This window comes from Mesoplodon densirostris, chromosome 8, assembly GCF_025265405.1.
Source record: "Mesoplodon densirostris isolate mMesDen1 chromosome 8, mMesDen1 primary haplotype, whole genome shotgun sequence".
In the NCBI taxonomy this organism is placed as follows: domain Eukaryota; kingdom Metazoa; phylum Chordata; class Mammalia; order Artiodactyla; family Ziphiidae; genus Mesoplodon; species Mesoplodon densirostris.
The window spans coordinates 100,616,987-100,642,314 of NC_082668.1; the positions used below are offsets into that span (position 1 = coordinate 100,616,987).

The following is a 25,328-nucleotide window of genomic DNA, read 5'->3' on the forward strand; positions in this document are numbered from 1 at the left end:
TTCCCTCATATGTATTCATTTCAAAAATGTACGTTTGCCTCATAAAAGTATATATTTGGGGGACTTCCCTGGTGGTCCAGTGGTTAAGACTCTGCACTCCCAATGCAGGGGACACAGGTTCAATCCCTGGTTGGGGAACTAAGATCTCACATGTCATGTGCTGCAACCTTAACAACAACAACAAAAAAAAGTATATATTTGAAGATGATAACTTTCCGTTTCTAGGGCCCTTTCCCCTAGTAAATTAAGTTGGAAGTTCAGTACCCTACACAAACATAAACTGTATTCAAGCAATAAGATTGGTTAAAAATTGGCCCTAGTGTTAGAAAATATCCTAATTAATGAATGCATTTTCATATGTTTAATCCCAACATGGACATTTTCCCCATACTTCACCTCTCAGCCTTTATGCTGCTGTGTTGGAAAGGTATTGCCTTGCAGATAAAATCAGCCACTCACCTCATGGGGTAAGGCCCATCTTAGGAATGTATTGCCTTGCAGCAAAAATCACCCTTAAACTTAGTCTGTCACTGAGGGGTTTTCTCTCATTTTGGCCAAATGCACGTTTCTCTCCATTCCACACATAAGGAAAACTTTTAAAGCTTTCTGACATTGTTTTACTTTTACCGTAGGTAGATTGAGTTTACCTATCCCCGTGAGCTCTGTGATGCTGCATCTCCCTTTCTTCTAAATCTATCTCATTGTATCGTAGCATTCATATTTATAGGACTTACATAAAAATAGTGAAGAAGCTATTCTAAGATTGTATTGTACTTTAAGGATTCTGCACATATTGTTATTTATCAAATAGGCATTACATTTTATTACTCCAAATCATGAGATCTCTTGGATAAAGGGGACTCTTGATAGGAGGAGACATTTGATAATAAGATCCTAAAGAGGTACTTGAGAGGGAATTCCTTCTTTTTTCTTTAGCTGGAACTCCTGAGAAACTAAGGGGAGAGAATAAGACTAAGGAGAGGGAAGGGAGAGTAGGGAGAGAAAAGGGGACGAGGGGAGGGAGAAGAATGAGACATTGACCTCTATGTCTACCTAGTAAATAAAAGTCTCAGTATTTACCAGCACAGCCCAATTAATTGCCTAAGAATCAACATGATGGTTTGGGGGAACAGCAAATGAAAGTACAGACTTAAGCTGAAATTGCCTTATAAGTTTTTTTTTCCCCCACCAGATTGTTTGACTTCACAGACACGTCTCAGGTTAAGTGGGATGTTGGTAAGCATTAATTACTTTGTAAAATTGTATCACCATGTTAAGAAACACATTTAAAAACTGATTCCATATATTTTCTTTGGTGATTTCTTAAACATTTATCTCACTTATTTGTAATCTTTCTTGTTTTCTTATAAATGTATTCATAGCTGTTTCTAATTAATTAGCTCTGTTCAATACATTTTAACATGTGGTGCTTTCATTATCATTCACTTCTAAGTATTCCATTAGAGTTCCTCTTTAACCAGAAAGTTATATATTAGTGTTTTTGTCATTTCTAAACTTTATTTTTTGTCATTTTGTTATTTTACTTATTTAGCTCTCATCATATTATGGTCAGGGAGTGCAGTCTGTGTGTTGTTGATACTTTAACACTATTGAAGCTGCCTTACGGGTTGGGAGTTTGCCACTTACAAAGATTGTTAATGTTCTGTGTATGCTTGAAAATGTTTCCTATGTAAGGTGTAATTTTTTTTAAATTAGTTTCTGCTTTATAACAAAGTGAATACATACATCTGTTCCCGTATCCCTTCCCTCTTGCGTCTCCCTCCCTCCCACCCTCCCTATCCCACCCCTCCAGTCGGTCACAAAGCACTGAGCTGATCTCCCTGTGCTATGCGGCTGCTTCCCACTACCTGTCTACCTTACGTTTGGTAGTGTATATATGTCCATGCCTCTCGCTTTGTCACAGCTTACCCTTCCCCTTCCCCATATCCTCAAGTCCATTCTCAAGTAGGTCTGTGTCTTTATTCCTGTTTTACCCCTAGGTTCTTCATGACATTTTTTTTCTTAAATTCCACATATATGTGTTAGCATACGGTATTTGTCTTTCTCTTTCTGACTTACTTCACTCTGTATGACAGACTCTAGGTCTATCCACCTCATTACAAATAGCTCAATTTCGTTTCTTTTTATGGCTGAGTAATATTCCATTGTATATATGTGCCACATCTTCTTTATCCATTCATCGGATGTTAGATTAAATTTATTACTCATGTTATTCCAATCTGCATCATTTTTTGAGTGTTCTTTTTAAAAGTGTAATAGTAGAAAAGTTGTTTTTGCTAAATATAAATCCTTTTAACTTTTTCTTCCACTTACAACACGATTTTTTGTTTCTTTCCATTTTAGGATGGTCTTGTTAATGTAGGATGGATGGACTGTGCCACCCAGGACAACCTTTGTAAAAGTTTGGACATTACAACAAGTACTACTGCATATTTTCCTCCTGGAGCCACTTTAAATAACAAAGAGAAAAGTGGTATTTTGGTATGAATCACTTTAATTTCTTTACACACACACATATTCAAATACATCATTTTGTAAACAATGAGCAAAACAGTGAACCAGTTTATATCATCTGATTATAGGACACTTAATTATTTGGAATATTTAATTTCTGGGATTCTGTTTAATACTTCAGTTTATAAAGTTAAGCTATAAGGATTATTTTTAAACTGGCATAAACCATTACAGTTTTAAAAACCCAAAGGTATGGAGTACATTCTTAGGTTAAATGGATATTTATTGGTTTCCATTTATTTGTATATTTTCTAATGTTAAAATATAGATCATTGGTAGGTTTAGATGGAATCTGGTATCTGTTTTTTTAAAGCACCCTGTTTGATTCTGGTGTAAACTCAGTTTGGCAATCTCCTGGTGTGGTTCACATTCCTAAATTTATAAATGAGGAAACTGAGGTTCAAGATAGTTGTCAAGGAGCTGAGACAAATACTGGGATATCGGATAGGTCCCTAGAGAACCCACAAAGAAAAACAGACTGATATAAGACAGACTACCTTTAGTTTTCTTTTCTGTATTTTAATTTTTCCTGTTTTGGTACTGACAGGATTATACATATTCATTACAGAAATTTATATTTGGTATAAAAATGTATAAAGAAAGATGCAAAGTTCATTAAAATTAAATCACCCATAGGCAAGCACCATCAAATCTTGGTACATACCCTTCCAGGTCTCTACCTATATGTACATACAATTATGACTTCATGCAGACAACTCACCAGTTTTGTCTCTGGCCCAGACGTGGATATTCTCCAGCCCATGCCGTATTTCCCCTGGGATATTAATTGATGTCTTGAACTTAGATCTGTAACTATACTCCTGATATTTCCCCATACATCTGCTGTACCCAGTTTCTCCCCATCTCAGTTGATGAAAACTTCATCTTTTATCATTAAGGCCAAAGACCTTGGGAGTCATTCCTGACCCCTCTTTTTCTCATACCATGTAACCTATACCGTATTCATCAGGGAAATCTGTGGCTCTGTCTTTAAAATCTTTCCATAATCCACCTCCATTGCACTTATCTCCTTATAACATACACTGTAATTTACTTATTTACTCTTTCATTATTTTTCTTCTGCAGTAAATTTTAAGTTTGGATTTTCCATAGATATATCCCAAATGCCTAGAAGAATATCTGGCACATAAGTACTATATATAGTGCCTACTTATGTGCCTTATATTGTGTGTGTGTGTCCCTGAATAGTAGTATATACAATAATTCCTATAAATACATACACCAATCAAAAATACATCAACAATTCCTGAATAGTAATCCATTGACTAAATGTAACATACTGAGTTTAATCAGGCCTCTCTTGATATTTGTTTGTACTTTTTCACGATTGTAAGCAGTGTTGTAATGAACTGTCTTGTTCACCTTTGTGCGCTTCTTCTGTTACCTGTTCAGAATGAGATGGCTGCAGCAATTTTAAATTCAGTTCATATTGCCAGAATGCCCAGAAAAATTCGGTTTATTTACACTGTGCCATTAGCTCGTGAGGATTGCCTGTACCCTGGCCAACACTTAATATAGGCTTTTGCCTTCAGTACTACAGTCTCATATTTCAGTGAGGTCTTTGGGCTTTTTGATATAAAACAGCAAGCTCAGATATGATCTTAGGAAACATAAATGAGTGATATTAGAAATGTGACAACACAGAGTGACGAATTAGAAGTCCCTGTCCCTCCTAAAAGCATTCAAGTTTTAAAAAATGTAAAACACTATGCCAGCTAAATATGTCTGGCAGGTGAAATTCAGAGGCTGCACAGTACCCTTCTAGATGTAACTGCCAAATTTTACTCTAAAACAAACAGGTTTATAAGGAGGTTCTATTGGATTTGTAACTTACATATTTATATAAGCTGCTATGGGAGTATTTTTAGTAAAATCTTCATGAATGTGACTAAAGTGAATGAGCTTATAGTACTGAGACATGAAAATCTTCTGTTTTGGCCTTTTAAGCCCTTTGGTAATAAGTTATTTCATAGATTTTTGAGAATATGCTATAGATATTTTTTAAGCTGAAAATCTGAGTTTTCTGTACTTATGTTATAGACATTGTTTCTATTGATTATTCTCATGTCGAACACAATTAAACTGTGAATACAGTGGTAGTTCCTACAAGTTTTTAATGGAGTTTTAGATCTTTCAAGTAATATATGAATTTCAAACAAATAGTCTATTATAATTGAAGATATACAATAAACTGTTTCATCAACCCCTGTATACATTTTCTTGATGTAACTATTGCCGCACTGTTTGTAATAGCAGCTGCTTCCATGAGAATTAGAAGAGCAAAGAGAGTTCTATGAGAAAAATATGCTGAGGATAAAATATGGACAGAAATAAAGAAGGTTTGTTAGAATCGAGATGTGTCTGTTTCAGTTGTTTTGTTTTAAATAAGAGACCTAGATCTAAAATATAGTTAATTTAAAATATATATTTTATATATATACATTTTACTCTGTCAAACTCCTAAGTGGTTTGGTTTTGGTACATTATTTCTAAAAATCTCTATAATAAACAAAGTCCATTCCAGTTTTCCAATAATAAGTTTTTCTCATCTTAATTCCTATTAATTATTGATTGGGGTATGAAGCATCTTCGATCACCAAATATTCTTGTGTTTTAACAGTTTTTAAAGAATTCATAAAGCATTGGCATTCTGTAAAACATGTTAGCGTTAAAATTACACTGAACATACCATAGCTTTTCCCCAGTGAGCCAGAGGTCACTCCAGGTTATTTTGAGGATTATCATAGAATATGCAGCACAGTTAATGGAAAATTCCAGGTAATGAAACACCTAATAATGAAATTTATTTTACATCACTATTTTTTAAAGAAACAACCCAGTTTAATAATTGCCACAATATGATATACTGTCCTTTTTTTTTTTTTTTTTTTTGGAAAAAGACAACATTTAGGATAATTAGCTTAAAAACTGTGTAACTTCTATGATTTTTTTCCTTAAAAGTTCTTTCTCTGAAAACTGAAAAACTAAGACACTAAAATAAGTGAATGTTGATTAAAAAGATTACAATATGATTCTCTTAATTCTAGTTTCTTAATTCATTGGATGCTAAAGAAATATATTTGGAAATAATGCATAACCTTCCAGATTTTGAACTACTTTCGGCAAACACACTAGAGGTAATATTTTTTTTAATAATAAATAGTATTAAATGTTGGTAGCATTTCAGAACTTAACATTTTAAAATCAGCATTTGTTTTACTCATTTTGGAGAAGTAGCAGCAGTTTCAAAGGATTTATATATATATATATCAGTTGGTTCTAGGTTGAACTCTAATGCCAGGGTTGCTGGCATTGCAGCTTCAGTGTGGATCTGTAGTTTTGGAAACCTAACTAGTCCTGAAGGTAGGCTGCAGGAGGTGCACCAGAAAAGGCAAGATTTTGATCACAAAGCAACTTTGGATCTGATCTGAAGCTCTTTGTTCTCACTTACAGAACTATCTGTATTGTTCACTGAGAATTAAGAAACAACTTTAGAAATATTCAGTTTGTAGTAGAATCAATTATTTTCTCTACTTTTTGATCCCAGAGTGTTCTAAGTCTATATCCCTACCAAACTTTTTGTTAAACCTGAAGAAATCTGACTTCCCCACCTTCCAGCCTTTTGGCTCTGTGTTGTTGAAATCATACTTTTTCCTGGCACAGTCATTGTCTTTAAGATTTTATGATTTAGTGACTCTTTTCTTTGTGTAATATTATATAATTGATTTATATAGCATTATTCCAAATAAACTACAAAATAAGAATATGACTGGGTCTGAATTTTAGACAATATTTTGAAGTAATGGGTAGGATAGTTAAAATTAAGTCGAAGAAATAGAAATTATTGATAGAACTCTTAGGATTTTCCATCTCTGATGTTTCTTTTCCTTTATCACTTTCTTCTTTAATCACTTTTAAGGATCGTTTGGCTCATCATCGGTGGCTCTTATTTTTTCATTTTGGAAAAAATGAAAATTCAAATGATCCTGAGTTGAAGAAACTAAAAACTCTACTTAAAAATGAACATATTCAAGTAAGTGTATTCTGCCTAGCCTTCTGCTTATGTGCTCTCTTCTTAATTTAGTACATAAAGTTATGTTTTAAATAACATAAAAATGTTTATTTGAAATTCTAGGTTAAGAAACCCCTAAATGCCTTTGTTCTTCTGTTGCGTTTTCTTTTTTCTATTAAAAATTAAAATGATATCCGTAAAAGGTTAACCTTCATTTCTCTTGGGTAGTTGGTATGTGATAAATCTGTATGATAGTTTTTCTGGAATGCATACTATAGAATAGGGTATCTTTCCCTTTTTTAAATTCTTATTTCTTTATGTAAGTAATTTCATATTCATTATTTTAAATTAGCATATATAAATAAGCACAAAAATGAATTAAAGTAGATGCCTAAAAATTATCCACATTTTCTCCACTGTTAATAAACCTACTAAGAATTTACTGTTATAACTTTCCAAGCTTTTTAAGTGTGGGCATATGTATGTGTGTGCACATATATGCATATTGTAATGGCCATTGTAATAGACATACATGTAAATTTATATGTATGCTTTTTAATCAAATTAGATTCACTAAATTCTCTTTCGTAAAATTTTCCATTTAGTGATATAAATTTTTCCACATACCAGTGTAATATATATGTGTGTATGTACATGTAAATGTATCAGTCATCATCCTAAAGACCAAGCAGTATTTCACTGTATGGTTACACCATGATTGTTTGACAAATCCTCTTTTACTGGTGACTTTGTTTCCATTTTTATATCAAAAAGATATACTGCAAAAATGCAGTATGAGGAATATTTTGAACCAAGGTTATATATTTTCTTCAAAGTTTTTTATCCTCATTACCAGAGTCTTCCAGGAAGTTTGTATCAGTTTATATTCTTACTGACAGCATGTAAGTGACCATTTCTCTATACCAGTGCCAGCCCTGGTATTATCATTCTTTATAATTAGCACTGTTCTGATAGGCCAAAAGCGATTTGTTAATAATACTCATTTTCATTTATTTGCTTTCTACTTTATTTTCCATGTATGTCTCTGGCCCATTTTCTTTCTCCTGATAGGATGTTCTTTTTATTTCTTAATAGATCCTTTGTCTTAAATGCTACAAATATTTTTTTTGCTTTATCATTTGCCCACTGGATTTTTTTTTCCATACTGTATGAAAATGTGAACCTTTTTCTTTATTATTTCTGCTTGTAGGGTCTCTCTTAAGACATTCTCTCTTTCCCCCACCCCAAGATTATATAAATATTCTCTACATTTTTAGAAGGGTGGTTTCTTAAACAACTTAATATTTTCTTGGAAATTTCCTCTCAGGTTTTTGAAATCTCTAGGAGGCATTTTTTTTTTTAATATAACTAAATTTAGTTTCAGTGTTAAATGTAAATTAATTATTTCTGTCTCTTACTTTGATGGTCCATTAACTTCTATTTAGAAGCTCTGTTGTTATAGCAATGTCATTTTTGGATTATCCTTATGAATATTTAACTGAATGGGTAAGATTTTATTTTCAACGGATTAAACCTTCTCTTTATACTTCAGGTTGGCAAGTTTGACTGTTCGTCTGCACCAGACATCTGTAGTAATCTCTATGTTTTTCAGCCATGTCTAGCAGTATTTAAAGGACAAGGAACTAAGGAATTTGAAATTCATCATGGTAAGAAGGGAAAAAGTGATAAAAATTTCTCGATTTTCAAATAGTAATTCTTAATTCTACTTTTTAACCTTGTTTTATATGGACATGATTATGAAAAATAACTTTGCTCTCACTTATTAGTAAATTTGTTTCTTGTGGGGAAAGATATTTTGAATTAAATATAGTTGTTTTATCTTCTTTACTGTCTAAAATAAATCCCTTTTTTCTCCCCAATATTTTGATCACCGTATCAGCAAGAGCTCTGATGACTTGTCAGGCTAGTAAGGAATTTCAGGGTTTGTCTTGTTGACAAAAATAAGAAACACCTAGTTTCCATTTCAGTGTGCCAAATGTAGCATCTCAATCATTAGGGGCAATTTCTAGACATTGTTTTGGATTTTTCAAACACTAGATGACCAGACATCTCCATTAACTGCTGTGTTATCTCTCTTGAATTTATATTTCTGCATTTCACCTTGTTTGGGACTTTAGCCCTGCATCATGAAAGTACAGTTCCAATTCCTAGGGTTTGGAATACAACATCGTCCCTGTCCTAAAAAAGGTCAAATGTAGCAAAAGAGAGACATAAACTCCTGACTATAACACAGTAAATAACAGATATTGATAACTATGCCTGTTACATGACAAGCACTCTTTTAGGTGTTAGGAATGCAAAATTATAAGACATGGACTCTGCTCTCAAGAAGCTTAAAATATCATCTAGTGGGTGAGAGCAGGGAGATTTATAAGAAAATATGAAAAACATTGTAATAGTCATGTATAAATTATAAGATCAAATAAAGAGACTTTTGCATAGTATAGGTCAGGAGGTGATCTTTGAATTAAAATGACATTTGAATACTCAATTTCCCAAAGCAAATAAGAGAAAAACAAGTGAGGCCCTGTAGACTGAAGGAATTTTGTGAGCAAAGACTTGACAAGATAAACTTAACAGTAACTACTGTTTATTCAGTATTTTTTATAAATGAGATGTTTTTCTAAAAGAATTTTCATATTGTGCATATCCATTTTTATCTTCACAACAGCCCAGCAAGGGAGAAAACTGAGGCTCAGAAAGAGAAAGTAACTTGCCCATGACAACTAGTAATTGGTCAAGGTAGATTTTGTATCCAAATGTGTCTGACTCCAAAGCCTAGGCTTATAGCCACGCTAAATTATGCCACCTCCTGAAAATGCTGGAAATGACCCAAGTTTTAGTAATGGAGTTCTGTTCTTTTTCACCTATGAAATATTTCTCAGATTCCCCCTCGCTGCCTTATTTCAGGTCCATCATCTCCTTCATCTTCTTTAATATTCTCCAATATAATTGCCTCATAGCCTTTTCTCTTTACAATTAATTACTTGTTTTATTTGCAGATTTATTACCCTAGAATACCTAGAACATTCACATGTCACTTTTTTTTGCCTTGGATCTCCTGATCTCTTTTAGAATAAACTTCAGATTCCTTAGCATAGGAGCAATGACTTGTCTTGCTCACCACTGTATTTCCAGCACCTAGGATGCTGGTGCATAGTAGCTCAGTAAATAGTTGTTAAATTAATAAGGTACATTCACTCTCTGCCTCTGCCTGTTTTTCCAGCCTCATCTCCCACCTCTGCCCCTCCAAATAATCTTAGCTCTGCTACTTGTAGATCACTGAAAATATGTTCTTTCACTCCTATGCGTTTACACAAGATTTTTTTCTTGCTCCTGCATTGTAATCATTTCTCCCTGCCCCTCAAAATATTTAGCAAACTCCAAGTCACCCTTCAAACCTTTGCATAAAGCATTTTCTCCCTGTAATATACCATGAATACCCAAGTACTTCCTTTTGTATGTTGTCACTAACTTTATAGCATAACTTGTATTATTTCTTCGGATTTAAATAGGTATCGAGTATTGGATTTAAATAGGTGTTTATTATGAACATTATGAACTAGTAGAGAAAACAGACAAGTAGATGGGCAACTTTTAAAATGTCTGAAGTGAGGAGTATTATCTATTTCTGAGTAGTACATTACCCCAAAACTTAGCAGCTTAAAACAACAAACATTTATTAACTAACACAGTTTCTGGTGTTCAGGAATCTGAGAACAGCTTAGCTGAGTGGTTCTGGCTCAGGTTTTCTCATGAGGTTGCAGTCAGGGTGGGTAAGGACTACAGCCATCTGAAGGTTAGACTGAGGCTGGCAGATTTGGTTCCAAGCTGGCTCATGGCATAGTCAGGAGGCCTCAGTTCCTTACCAGGTGGTCCTCTCTGTATGGCTACTCACTTCTCTCAGAATGAATTATCAGAGACACACACACACACACACACAAGCAATGATAATCTGATCTCATATAATATAAACTGTCACATCCACCATATCCTATTGTCACATACACCAACCCTGGTACAGCAATGGTATGAGTACCTGAGGTAGGGATCATTGGGGGCTATCTTGGAGACTGACTACCATAAGAGATAAGTATGGGTTGCACTTAGGCAGAACATATTGATGGAATAATTTTCTGAGGTTAGAGAAAGCAAGCTCTTCGTTGAGATCTAAAGCAGAAGTAATGGTTATACAAATAAAGAGGTGTTAAACACATTCCAAGCCCAGGAACCAGCAAATGTATTCATGGACTCTGAAATAAAAGGGTACCTCGTTCATTCTTAGAAAGCAAGGATTTCAGGATAACTGGAATGCTGAGTGTGGAAAGGAATGAGACTTGAGGCTTGAGAGGGCACCAGGGCTCCAAATTATGTGTTTCCTCTGTCAGGTAAAGTAATTTGGACTCTATCCTGGAGGCAAAGCAGAGGGATTCATGGATCTAAGCAGAGATATGATTTAACTAGTTCTACATTTTAGAAAGGCGACTGGCTGCCTAGAATGGATAGAAACAAAAATTGGACGACGGGAGAGCAGGTAGAAGTCTGATGTAGTCATTTATGTAAGAGGAGATAGCTACCTTATCTAAATAGTGGTAATGTGGATGAAAAGAAGTGGACAGAGTTTTTAAATACCAAGAATACAAAATCAGTATAAATTGATGATTGTGGGGGGGTTTTGGGGGGGGTTGGTTTTGTGTGTGTGTGGTTTTTTTTTCTTTTTTTTTTTTGGCTGCATTGGGTCTTTGTTGCTGTGTGCAGGCTTTCTCTAGTTGCGGTGAGCGGGGACTACTCTTCATTGCAGTGCGTGGGCTTCTCATTACAGTGGCTTCTCGTTGTGGAGCACCAGCTCTAGGGCATGCAGGCTTCAGTAGTTGCGGCTTGCAGGCTCTAGAGCACAGGCTCAGTAGTTGTGGCGTGCAGGCTTAGTTGCTCCACAGCATGTGGGATCTTCCTGGACCAGTGATCGAACCTGTGTCCCCTGCATTGGGAGGCGGATTCTCAACCACTGCGCCACCAGGGAAGCCCCAGTGATTGTGTTTAGATGTAGGGGAATAAGAAAAGGAAACCCAAGCTTCTGACTTGGTGAATTGGCAACTGAGTGACTGATTGCACCATTCCGTGAGGAAGAGAACACTAGGGGAGGAGGTGCCATGGAGTACACACCCCCAGTTCACAGTTGAATATAGGCCTGGTCCTTAGGAGAAGAGTTTGGGCTAAAACTGTAGATACAAATGATCATCATATCAATGGTAATTGAAGCCTTGGGTGAGTATGAGCTTGTCAAAAGTGCATAGAGAGACAAAATCAGGGCCCTATGGGTCACTTTTAAGGGACTGTCAAAGATAGCATTCATGAAGCAATTCAAGCGGCAGCAGCTAAAGAGTGAGAAAAAAGCAGGATAATGTGGTGTCATTTTTCACTCTATTTAAATATTTATGAAAATCTTCTGCTGGCCTGTGAACACCTTAAGGAGAAGGTCTGTATCTTTTTTAATTTTGCATGCACTATGGCATTTAAAACAGGACCTGACACATAATAGGTGCTTGACTTAATATTGACTATCGAGTGAATAAATCAGAGGGCACATGGGAAAATGGACTATGTGCTGGTCCTAAGAAAGCTATTATTTGCCAAGCCAAGGAGTATATTCTTTAGGCAGTGGTCTTTAAGCAAGGGGACAATATGATCAGATGAATGATTTTGTAACTTGCCTGTGGTAGCAATGTAGAAAACGAATTAGTTAAGGAAGGCAGAACAGAAAGACCAGCTTAGTTATTTCAGTAGGTCAGACTAAATTTAGGCAGTAGCCTAAATTGGGGTTGGAGATGGTAAGAGATGGAGCTATGATACAAGGGCAAAGAAAGAAGGCAAGAATAACTCTGGGAAATCTTATTTAGGCACCTAGTGGATGATTATGCCATTGCCAAGGTAGGGAAGGTGAGAAAAGGAGCAAGTTTTGGGAAAAATAGCTCAACTTCAATTTGGGTATACTTTGTTTAAAATGTTTATATGACATCCAAGTAAATATTTCCACTGAGCAGTTGGTAATACAGGTTTTGAATTCATAAGAGAAGTCTAGGTTGAAGAAACAGATTTAAGAGGCTATAACAGTAGTTGATGTAAGCAAAAAGAACTCAACACTGCAAGGAAATTATTCTGCCTCTGAGGATAAAGGAACTTTTCAAAGAGATCTTGACATTTTATCTGATCCTCTAAGAAACAGAGTAAAGGATAGGTTTCTCCTGGCAGAGCAAACCTATGTGTGTATAGTATACAGAACACTAAAACCTCAACAAAATCAATTTGTTAATAAGTTTATCTTCTCTTTAATATTTCAAGTACAAAAGCTTTGAAATGTTTCTGTGGATAAAAAGACAGAATGTAGATTTTAATTTTTCTCTTTCTCTGTTTCAAAGGAAAGAAGATTCTTTATGATATACTTGCCTTTGCCAAAGAAAGTGTTAATTCTCATGTTACCACACTGGGACCTCAAAATTTTCCTGCCAGTGACAAAGAACCATGGCTAGTTGATTTTTTTGCCCCTGTAAGTTATGTTTATCTGTCAAATTTCAATATTGTCATTTTCTCTTGTCGCAGCAAAAAATTTTCTGGGTAACCTTGAACCATGAATATTAGAATAATGTTACTCAGTTTGGCCACTGTCACATATTACTTCTAAGAAAGGCTGATATACTTGCCCCTCCCCTCCGAGGACTGAGAATATAAATGCGTAAGATTTGTAACTAAGTATGGTTTGTCTTACTTAGCATTTGCTTGTTGTAAAAATGGTGTGTGTTTTTTTGTTTCATTTGGCTCAGTGCTTATGAATATTTTTTCTTTCATAGTGGTGTCCACCATGTCGAGCTTTATTGCCAGAGTTAAGAAAAGCATCAAAGCATCTTTACGGTCAGCTTAAGTTTGGTACATTAGATTGTACAGTTCATGAGGGACTCTGTAACATGGTAAGGCAAAGTACAAAAAATTTATTCTAATTAATGTTTTTGTAAAATGTTTTGGCAGCCTAATGTTAAAGCAATAAAATAACTTTCAAATGTACATCTAACATTTAGAGTAGTAACAAATTATTTAAAGAAATAACTTCAACAAAATGATGTAAAATTATGACTAGACTAAATGTAAATAGATAATATGTGGTTCAATGTAGACAGGGTCTTATCAGAAAAATATTTAGTTGACTTGATAAAATACATGATTATTTGATTTCTCAATTATTTAAGATTTTTTTTAACTTAATATTACCTTTTGGTGGTCTATAGTTTTTATTCTTTTTCTTTTAAGTGTAGTTAATAGAAATTAAACAAGCTTCTTAACTTTTGTTTACATACAAAATATTTTCTTAGGTTAATAAATATTCTTCAGTTTAGGAAGAACTAGAAATTATAAAATATCCTTGGGGGAAAAAAAACCTAAGTCAAATCAAGCCTCCAGATATCAGTGTATAGGAAATCCAGTGACAGAGGAACATGTCAAGTGACACCAGGTACATACAATCTTCAAGTCCCAGCAGGCAGAGAAAGTTACAGGACAAACACCAGTTTATTGGATATATATATTGAAAGAAGGAAAAAAGAGATGAAAAAGACTTACAAGACATATTATTCAAATGCAGTGTCTAGGCCTTGTTTGGATGCAGTTCAAACAAACTAACTCCAGAAAAAAAAAATAGAGATAATTGGGGAAACTTGAACACTGGATATCTGATGATTTTCAGTAATTATTATGATGAAGATATACAGATGGCCAACAGGCATATGAAAAGATGCTCAACTCACTAATTATTAGAGAAATGCAAATTAAAACCGTAATGAGGTATCACCTCATACCAGTCAAAATGGCTGTCATCAAAAAGTCTACAAACAATAATAAATGCTGGAGAGGGTGTGGAGAAAAGGAAACCCCCGTACACTGTTGGTGAGAATATAATTTGGTGCAGCCACTATGGAAAACAGTATGAAGTTTCCTTAAAAAACTAAAAATAGAGCTGCCATATGATCCAGCAATCCCACTCCTGGATATATATCCGGAAAAAGCAAAAACTAATTTGAGGAGATATGTGCACCCTGGTGTTCACAGCAGCACTATTTACAATAGCCAAGACATGGAAACAACCCAAGTTCCCATCAATAGACAGTTGGCTTAAGAAGATACGTGTGTGTGTGTGTGTGTGTGTATAATAATGAAATGTTACTCAGCCATTAAAAAGAATGAAATATTGCCATTTTCAGCAACATGGATGGACCTAAAGATTATTATACTTAGTGAAGTCAGTCAGACAGAGAAAGCCAAATATTATGTGAAATCACCTACATGTGGAATCTAAAAAAATACGAACGTATATACCCAAAACAGAAATAGGCTCACAGAAACTTACCATTACCAGAGCTTGCAAGAGGGACAGATAGGGGTATAGGATTAACAGATACACACTACTATACATAAAACAGATAAGCAACAAAGACTTACTGTATAGCACAGGGAATTATATTCAATATCTTTTAATAAGCTCTAGTGGAAAATAATCTGAAATATATATATATAAAACTGAATCATTTTGCTGTACAACTGAAACTAAAACAACATTGTAAATCAACTATACCTCAATTTTTTTAAAAAATGTGTTTTAAAAACATAATAGAAGTAAATGTAGGGTGAAATCTTTATGCGTCTGTGTGAGGAATAATTTCATTCCACACAGACATGCATGCCTGTGTAGGCACACATACACTAAGGATAAAAATTATGAATGGGAATGAATTTGGCTACATTAAATGTTAAAACTATTGCCAAAGAAAGAGACATTATAAAGTCAAAGCAAACAACAGACAGGAAATATTTGCAGCACATACAACTGACAAAACCTTACTGTCCAGAATATTTAAAGACTACAAATCAATTTTTTTAATAGAAGAAAAATGAGAAAGTGTACAGACATTTTGTAAAGGAGGAAATTCAAAAAATATGGAAAATGTTCGACTTCACTAGTCATCAAGAAAGCACAAATTATAGCAATAGTCATACACCTTCCCCATCCATCAAAATTTTTTTTAATTTAGCTGACAATAGCAAGTACATGAATAAATTATCCAGTCACAGAGTGGAATAACCATAGAGGACTTAAAACTAGATCTGTCTTTACCAGCATGGGTGAATCTCAAGAATATAATGAAAAAAGCAGGTTGCAGAATAGTATAGAATATGATGAAATTATAGAAAGTTTATTTATAAGAAATTATAGAATGTTTATTTATAAGAAACATTACAATATACTGCTTAGGGATACATATGCATGTAGCCAAAGGGTAAAACATCAATGAATTGGATACATGCTCTTTCTTGGTGTCAGGGAGGAAAGGAAATGGGATCAAGAAAGAACTTTCAGCAGTCTGCCAGAATGGCAGAAAAGTTAATCATCCTTAAATGTAGCAGAGGTATACGTGAGTGTTTGTTAGATTATTCTCTCTTTTCATTATGTTTGAAATTTCATTAAAATAAGTTTAAAAAATGAAATAAATAAGGCCTTTCTTTGGTTTTGAATGCCTTGTATGCGACTTTAAAAAGGTGCTAAGCAAAGCTAAAAAATTGTGATAAACTAATTAATTTGAATTCCTATAGTTTTTCTACTTTTAATCTCAACTTTTAAATATCCTATAGATAATTAAGCAAAGTTTAAAGATTTAAAACTATTGCATCAAATTCACTTGGAATAGAGGTCAGGATTCACTACTCACTAATTGGTTAACTTGACCAAGTCACTTAGCCTCTCAGTGCCTCAGTTTCCTCATCTATAAAGTTGACCTAGTAATTTTAGCTTCTGAATAGAATTGTTGTGAGGAACAGATGAGAAACTCCACGTATCAGTGCTAAAAAGGTGCTCAGCACATAATAAGGACTGGTCAAATGTTAGATAAAATTATTGTTTTGTTCATCTAATGGGTTATTTGTGCTCATTTACTAAAGTTTGATAAATGTTTCCATTGTTATTTTCTAAAATTATTTTTGAATCCTAGTCAGAGATTCCAATTTGCTAATGAGTGCTTTTCAACTTTGAGGATGCAAAGTTCAGCCACAGCAAATCCACAGATAGGGATCTCTTTATATTTTAAAAAAAATAAATAAGAAAAACTTTAGAGAAGTGCTTTCTGGATTAGTGTTCATACTAATTCTGAGGAGGAAATTATAATATTTTTTACCATAAAAGCTGAATTGAGCAAAGAATAAAAAGTGACCTCATTTTTAGCACATGATTCATAATTCTTTAACCTAAAATATGGTTCTGTACACATGAATTATTTATTTCTTTGTTCTTGCTATTTTTATTTCCTTGATTTTTCTTCTACTTCTAAACAAATTGGAGTGTTTATTATGGTATTAAAAAAAAAACACTCAAGCTAGAGATTAGTCTGCTCTTTACATCCTCATCCACCTTGGTTCAGGAGAGCAGAAGAGGACCAAGCTAATAATTACCCATACTCCCTTCTCCCTCTGTTTCAGTGCCTGTGGATTTTATGGCTAATGGAGTAACTATAAATAAGGATCAGATACTCAGGAGTACAATAATAAATCTATTTCCTTTACTAAATCTGGCCAGGCTAAAATTTTTCAGTCACCAGCAGTTTAGCAATGAGTTTTTAAAGTCTTGTTGTTGTAACTTAAATAAAGGCAAGCTGGTTATGAATTTGAAATAATTGGGTAAATTGTATAAAATCTTTGTTTAATTTGTATTCTCATTCCTAACAGTATAACATTCAGGCTTATCCAACAACAGTGGTATTCAACCAGTCCAACATTCATGAATATGAAGGACATCACTCTGCTGAACAGATCTTGGAGTTTGTAGAGGTATTTTAAGTTATAGCCTGTGACTATAAATCCTTCCATGTATGTTTACACTTTGTATGAATATTTGATCAATGTTTCATAATAGGATTTGTTCTTTTTATGCCAAAACATTTTCTGACATTAATTTGTTAAATTGTCTACTCTTTTAAATATTATAGACTTATTCTCAGAGTTTATAGCAAGTATATGTTTTGTTTGTTACCTAGTATAGTGCTTTGTACTTATGGACACATTTATTAACACATGAAATTGTAACTTTTACATAAAGCCTTGTCACCCCCTTTCCCTGTTTTCTCAGGTAGAATTACCACAGATTATTTCTTTTCGGTCCCATATAGATGAGATAGCAGTGAGCTATTTCTTGGAATTGTATAATTCCAAGAAATATGTGGCTAAGTACAGTCTTACCCCAACCGCCAATGGAGGGCTTCTTCAAGCCCAGGCAGTTTATTCCGAGCCTGCTGTGTTATTAGCCCAGAAGTGCTCTACGTCTACAGCATCTCCTTTTTTCTCACTAATAGTCTTAATTGACTAAAATAGTTACAGGGGAACTCTTAAGAAAGCAATGAACAATTCTAGCTTATTATCCGTGCAGTGACCATTCTACTTTCTGTCCTGCTCATCTCTCCCTCCTCCTCCAAAGTAATAGTTTTTTGTTTTGTGTTGTTTTTGATTGTTTCCCCAGGGAAGCGAACATCTTCATTAGTATTACCCAATCATGATAGCCTGAAGCTCTGTTAAAACAGCATTTGGAGCAACTGATCTGAGGTTGTGCAGTATCTCAAGTCGGAATGTCAGAAAAATAGAACAGCAGGCTTTCCATAAATAATTAAATGGTCATTTCCAAACCAATTATTGGTTCCAAAAAGAACTATATGGCCTGTGTAGACATCTGGGCAGCTCTTGGAACTCTTGCCTCATCTACCTCTAACCTTAATTAAAGTTGCCTCTTTTCTCTACCTAAGATGATTTTAGTGATGTATAGAAATAAGAAAATATACCTTGATTTAATAAGACTGATGGGCAAAATCCAAACTTAAAAGATAAATTAAGGGTCATTTCTTTCTTTTTAAATTAATTCACTATAGATTCTCTTTATATATCCTAATGTATCTTTTGATTATTCAGAAACAGGAACCTTTCTAAATGACATATACCAACAATTTGCCAAGAATATATGAACTACTCCTTTTTATATCTGTTACAATGAACGCTGTATTCTCTTTAGGATCTTATGAATCCTTCAGTGATCTCCTTGACACCCACCACTTTCAACGAACTAGTTAAACAAAGAAAACATGACGAAGTCTGGATGGTTGATTTCTATTCTCCATGGTGTCATCCGTGTCAAGTCTTAATGCCAGAGTGGAAAAGAATGGCCCGGGTGTAGTAAAATAGTTTATTGTAAATCTTAACATTTACTAAGAATGTTTATTTAACAATTATTTTGAAACTGAGATGAGTGAACCCACCTCTAGATAATATCACTTAATAAAAGTTCTGATCACTTTTTATATACCAATTAGATTTCAACTCTGTTTCTGTCTGGTATGTGAATAGTATAGAATAATTACCCTTTTTTCTATGTCACTTGGTGTATATTTGACCAAATTTCTGCCAGCATCAACACAAAGATCTCCTTTATTTCCTATTAACATTTTTTCTACTTCTTCATTTTTAGAGCTTAAATGTACAGTTTCTTCACAATATTGTGAGACTTTAAAAATCTGTTTCATTGATCAAGGCCTTTTTTTTCTTAAATTTCCTACAGAGCGGTATAAATCATGAAGGATCAGGAACAAACTATTTAAATACCAGAATGGAAAATGAAATTACTATTTTGTATTTATTTCTAAGATAAATAATAAACCTAAGAGTTAAAATTATTTAGTATCTTAAATTCATAATAATATAATTTTCTGCTCTTTTCAATAAAATTTTTAAATCTGGGCGTGACTCAGTATGTTGTGACCCATGGCTGCATTTGAAAAAGTAACTCTTTGAAATACCATTGCAAAGAACTTCATTAGTTTTTGGTTTCTAACACTTTGAATTTTATAACCACATAATTTTCCCCATGTCATAGATGAACAAAATCTTGACTACAAAATTAGATTTCCAGTGCATTACTATAAATGTTCTATTATGTTTTAAGCCCTTACCCATTTTTATTTGGTGAAAATCACTGATAAATAATATAATAATCATCTCACAGTGACTATTTCTGTATTGTAAACATATATAAAATAGTTATGGTAATTTTATTCTAATTATTCTGATCTCTTTTTTTTTTCTTTTATAGACATTAACTGGACTGATCAATGTGGGCAGTATAGACTGCCAACAATATCATTCTTTTTGTTCCCAAGAAAATGTTCGGAGATACCCTGAGATAAGATTTTTTCCCCCAAAATCAAATAAAGCTTATCAATATCAGTAAGTGTTCTCTAAAATTTGAAGATGTTTATAGAATCATTTATTTTATACAGTTAAAATTTAAAAGTCATCCTAACTAAATAAAAGTTAAACCGCCAGTATTTTTGGGAGCCCACCATGTTTAAGATAGTGTGCTAATGAGAAATTTACAAGATGAAAAGTGAATTGAATAGTCCCACTGATCATGAAGCTGACAATCTTGCAAAGAAAATGAGGAGAGGAAGAACATTTATTAAGCCCCTGTTTGGTTTCAGGTATTCTACCAGAGGGTTTTTGCTCACATTAGTTCCACTAGTCCTCATGGGTCTTAAAAAGTGGGTAGGAATTTGATAGACAGTAATAACTGGAATAAAGGTTCAGAAAGTAAAGCCTTGGAGATTTTGAGTTTTGCCATTACCACAGATCTATAGGGGATGTCCAGCAGCCAGCTAAACATTGAGGTCTGTCCAGAGTACAAAAAGACATCGAGACTAGAGAAAAATATATTTGGAAAGCCATGTAAGCAGTATTTGCAGCTAGGTATATCTGAGAAAAGAGATGCTAGATGAAGTCAGTCAACTAAACTTATCTTTTAAATTGCTACAAAGAGACTTTTCTGAATATGTCCAATAATAGAAAATAACTGTCTACAACTTAGGTATTTTTTCTTCTTTCAGTAGTTACAATGGTTGGAATAGGGATGCTTATTCCCTAAGAATCTGGGGTCTAGGGTGAGTAATTAAAATATGTATCATTGTATAAATTATATTCAGTGCTATTTACCTTCCTCTCATGTCTGTAGCTAAATTTACTGAGTTGTTTAAGGTTCTAGCATTTTAAAGTACTTAGTAAAGAATTATAATTTACCAAGATAAGGTTGTGCTTTATTACATTATTACATTGTCATTCTTTGAAGTCATTTAACTTAGAAAGATTTGCAATATTCTATTTTAGATGTTTGCTTTGGTTTTGTATAATGAAAAATAATTTTCATCCCTTGTCACAGATTTTTACCTCAAGCATCTATAGATCTAACACCTCAGACTTTCAATGAAAAAGTTTTACAAGGGAAAAACCATTGGGTGGTTGATTTCTATGCTCCTTGGTGTGGACCTTGCCAAAACTTTGCTCCAGAGTTTGAGCTCTTGGCTAGGGTAAGTCATGTCTATCTACTTAAATAAGTTGTGGTCACTGGCATGTTTTAATAATTAGATCATAGTAAATATAATTTTATTTCTTAAAAGTTTCCTTGAATTTAAAAAACTCTGTTCCATTTCTGTGATTATAATCTTTGCAGTAGATTTCTTCCTTCTTTATTAAAGCTTTTAGCTAACATCCTTATCTTGGTTGACATTGTCTTAACCAAAATAGCCAGAAACCTCACTTCTTCTGCTTGTTCCTTATTTTCTTCCCATCACCATTACTCTGCTGCCATCCAGACAGTCACTAGATCCTATCAGTTCTGTCTCCTAAATGCCTTTCAAATCTGTCATCTCCTATCATCTCCTCTGCTAGCCTTTTGTTCAAGCCTTCATCATCTCTCATCTAGACTCAATCATATGTGCCTCTTAACAAGTCTCATATTGCCAGTCTACCTTCTTCAGTTCCACCCTGATGATCTTTCTGAAATATCGCCTTCTCTGGCTTCCTGTTAACCACATTACTTGACCTGCCTCCTTGACTACAAATCTCTGATGTGACCTCTTCAGCTTTATCTCTCTCCCTGACCTCACACCTTACACTCCAGGCACAACAAAGTACTCCAGGTTCTCTGAACAAGTACCCTTATGTACATGCTGTTTCCTCTCTAAAATGCCTTTTCCTTACCTTGGTCATCTGGATTTTTTTTCTCCCTGTCGTACAAAACCCAGCTCCAATGGTATTATGTATTCTCTAACCTTCCCCCTTAAGCAGTGTCACCTGGATATCAGGTACTCCATCAGTGTGCTTATACAATGCATGTTAACTATATATTAAGATATCTTTCTCCTCTATAAAACTATGAGCTTTGTGAGGGCAAGATACATGTCTTATCTATCTGTATATCCCCTGTGTCTTAACTCAGTAAACGCTTATAAAATTAAACTAAATGCAGTCTGTTTTGGTGTTTCTGTCATAACAGTCCTGTCAGTGGCCTCATCCAGACTGATCGCTTCCTCACCTCTATACTCAAGGAACTTTGCCTTTGGCTATGAAATATTCATTAGAATGAGAAAGTCAGTACCAGTTCCACCAGTCTAAAACAAAAGCTGAACATCCCAAGCCGGGGGAATTTTTTAGCAAAAGGATTTCAGAAGCCCTATGGAGCCGTAAAACATTGTTTTAGTTATTGACTGGTCTTTGAAATAAGAGGTTATTCTTTTTTTTCTACTTATATCTTCTTTTCCTCTTATGCTTCCTTTTTCTCCAGTAAGTCTAACAAAAATGTTTTATTCCCTTATCCCTTAAAAACTTAGTTATATATTTTGTAATGCATCAATATCTTGCATATAGCAGAAAATTATTAAAAAGGTCATTCAGCAGATCCTAAGCACCAAGTAGCATTATGCCAAATATTAGGGCTAAAAAAATGGAAAGACAAAAATTCCATGTCTTTAACAAGATTTTAATCTAGTGGGAAGATAAAATGCAAATTCATATATATAAATCAATAGGATCATTACTATAGTGAAATTAGAGTGAAACAATTATGGGGAGAAGAAGGTCAGAGTCATGCCAGGAGGAGACAAAAGGCTCCACAGAAAAGCTAGTATTTGAGATGAGAATTACAACATGACTAGGAGCGTGGCACTTTGAAAGGGTTGGCTAGAGAGTACTCTAAACAGAGAAGACAGAATTGCAAAGATACAGGGACACAAGACAGTGGAGCATGTTAAGGCTTCTCCACTGTTGGTCCAGGATTACCAGAAGATAAACACAGAAGGGGAGTGGCAAAAACGGAGGCTCTTAAATAGGCAAGAAGGAGATGGTTTGGTCTGCTTGCCTACACTATTCACACTGTACACTCTTCCTCACTGTTTTCATACTGTTCAGAATGTATTCTGTATAAGCACTGGAAGAGAACTGTCGGATAGGTCAGGATCCATTTTATATTTTAGAAGGATCACATTGAATGGACTGAACATGGGCCATCAAGATCAGAGAAAGATCAGAGCACCAAAAACAATATGGTGTCCTTCTGTAACCTAAAGTACAAGTCAACTAGATTTTTCTGACCTTCACTACGAGTGTGTGTGTGTGTGTGTGTGTGTGCGTGTGCGTGCATGCATACATGCTTGTGCATGCATTTTTGCTGGTGCCCTAGCACAAGTTAGTCCACCTGTTGAGTACCCCAGCCTTGGGGACAAAATGAGAGGTAGCAAAGATATTTTAATTGTCCTGAAGTGAGAGGTGATAACCTGAACCAGGATTATGGCTGTGGTGATAGAAAGAATGGAACAAGTGTAAGAGAGATATAAGAATGACTAGGATTTAGTATTTGTTTGTGAAAAGTATAGTAGAAAAAGGAGTCTGGGATGGCCCTAGTTTCTGGCCTGAACTGAGTGAATAGTTGGACAGAAGGAGTAGTGGGTTAAGGCGAAAGGATTCATTTTAGAAATGTTATGTTTAAGGTGCTTATTTAAGTGAAACAGGCCAGTACATAGTTGACTGAAATCAAGGGGAATAATAGGGTTCAGCAGCATATAGGTATATAAAATCTCCCTGGGAGATTTTTCACAGTGAAAAAATATTGTTGATGAGAGATGGATCTGTGATTGGACATTTGAATTTGAGGGGCGGGTGTAGGAGGAGGTCCCCATGCTAGAAACGAGGAAGAATAGCCGGAGGAGTAGAGTAGCCAAGAGAATCGTGATAAGCCAAGAAAGAGAAGAGGAAGAAAAGGTCAGTAGTGACAGATACCCATTACGAAGACTGAAAACTGTCCATTCGGTTTGGCCAAATAGAAGTCATTGGTGAACTTCTCGTGGTTTCAGTGGAGGGAGCAGTAAGAACAGAAACTAGCTAAAATGTGTTGACAATAAGTAGATGATGAGGAAGTGGTCAAAGAATAAACTGCTCAAAAAGAGAAAGAAGCAGGGTGGTAGCTAGAGGAACCAGTGCAATGAAGGAAGGACTTCTTTTTTGGTCATATGTGTGTACACTGAAGAGTGAGAAAGAGCTCTGAGAGAGAGGGACCAGAGAATGTAGACATAGTCAGCCTTCCACAAGAGGAAGAGTGCTGCCTCAGCAGATGAGACCAGAGATCTGAGGGAGGTGGAGGACAGAATCTGAGATGCTTGTGGTGTGACAGACACATTGTGGGTAACAGGAGGAAGGCGAAGAAGTAGTTCAGGATAAAGCTTCTCAATTTCCTTGATAAGGCAAAGGAGAGTTTATTTGCTGTTGGTGAGGCTGTGCTAGGTAAATAAGAGTTCAGAGCTAGTAAGAATTTGGAAGCAATCTTGTTTGAATGGAAATGATTAAAACTACTTTTTTTTTAAGTAACAAATCCTTAGATTTATATATATTAAAAATTTTTAGTATCATATTGCTTTGTGGTTGCCAGAATAGTATATGCCAAAGAGAATAGCAAAGCAATTTTTCTGTTTTCAGATGATTAAAGGAAAAGTGAAAGCTGGAAAAGTAGACTGTCAAGCTTATGCTCAAACCTGCCAGAAAGCTGGTATCAGAGCCTATCCAACTGTTAAATTTTATCCTTATGAAAGGGCAAAGGTATGTACATGCCTTCTTCTGTGTGCCTTTCCTTTAGCAGGTAATGATTTTTCTAGTTTCTTTCCCTTTGTCATTTTTAATTTCACTGCATGTCACTGAAACAAGCTTCTTTTCACATACACACCAAGTGATTTTAAAAGATTTTTCTGCCTCACAGTTGATATGATCTCCATTGCCTTAAAATTTTTATACTCCTGAATAGGGAACTACTAAGTAGACACACCAAAATATTAATAGTAGTTTTCTGTGGGTGGTAGAATTCAAGGTAATTATTTTCTGTGAAGTTTTGTATTTTCTACTTTTTATAGAATTAACATATTATCTTTATAATTAGTTTTTCTAGGAAAGAAAGAGAAAATTAAGAGAATACTGTCATAATACTTCTGAAATAGCCTTAGTACCTGAGCATTTATCTTGAGGAATACTTATTAATGGTTTAGACTATAAAATAAAAGTTAGGGTTCCATGGTTCATTCATAATTTCTTTTTTGGGCCACTGACAATGTGCTTTTTTTTTTTTTTTAAACAAGAAAACTTGGGATTTACCAGTGGGTCTCTATGGTCATTGATACAAAAGCGTATATCTTTCAGCCAGTATAATTGCTAACTGAAAGGACTCATGACCTTTGCTGTCTTCCCAAGTAAAAGAATAAGACATTTTTGACAATAGAACTGTGATAAAAATAAATATCTGCCATGCATTCATGTTTTCTCATAAAACATTGAAATGAATAATTTCAAATGTTTTAAT

At 34.5% G+C, this 25,328-nt stretch overlaps 1 protein-coding gene across 1 annotated transcript in view; it reads left to right on the forward strand.

Annotated features, from left to right (window-relative positions):
- The window catches only part of DNAJC10 (DnaJ heat shock protein family (Hsp40) member C10), a 59,199-nt gene that overhangs the window by 30,959 nt on the left and 2,912 nt on the right, over positions 1 to 25,328 (forward strand). The window contains exons 10-22 of the mRNA XM_060106274.1: positions 1,193 to 1,236; positions 2,365 to 2,502; positions 5,604 to 5,693; positions 6,476 to 6,589; positions 8,121 to 8,235; positions 13,006 to 13,133; positions 13,435 to 13,551; positions 17,348 to 17,449; positions 18,678 to 18,833; positions 19,752 to 19,885; positions 20,542 to 20,595; positions 20,871 to 21,018; positions 24,458 to 24,577. Coding sequence (XP_059962257.1) covers positions 1,193 to 1,236; positions 2,365 to 2,502; positions 5,604 to 5,693; positions 6,476 to 6,589; positions 8,121 to 8,235; positions 13,006 to 13,133; positions 13,435 to 13,551; positions 17,348 to 17,449; positions 18,678 to 18,833; positions 19,752 to 19,885; positions 20,542 to 20,595; positions 20,871 to 21,018; positions 24,458 to 24,577 — 1,460 coding nt within the window. The remainder of the gene's footprint in view (positions 1 to 1,192; positions 1,237 to 2,364; positions 2,503 to 5,603; positions 5,694 to 6,475; positions 6,590 to 8,120; positions 8,236 to 13,005; positions 13,134 to 13,434; positions 13,552 to 17,347; positions 17,450 to 18,677; positions 18,834 to 19,751; positions 19,886 to 20,541; positions 20,596 to 20,870; positions 21,019 to 24,457; positions 24,578 to 25,328) is intronic.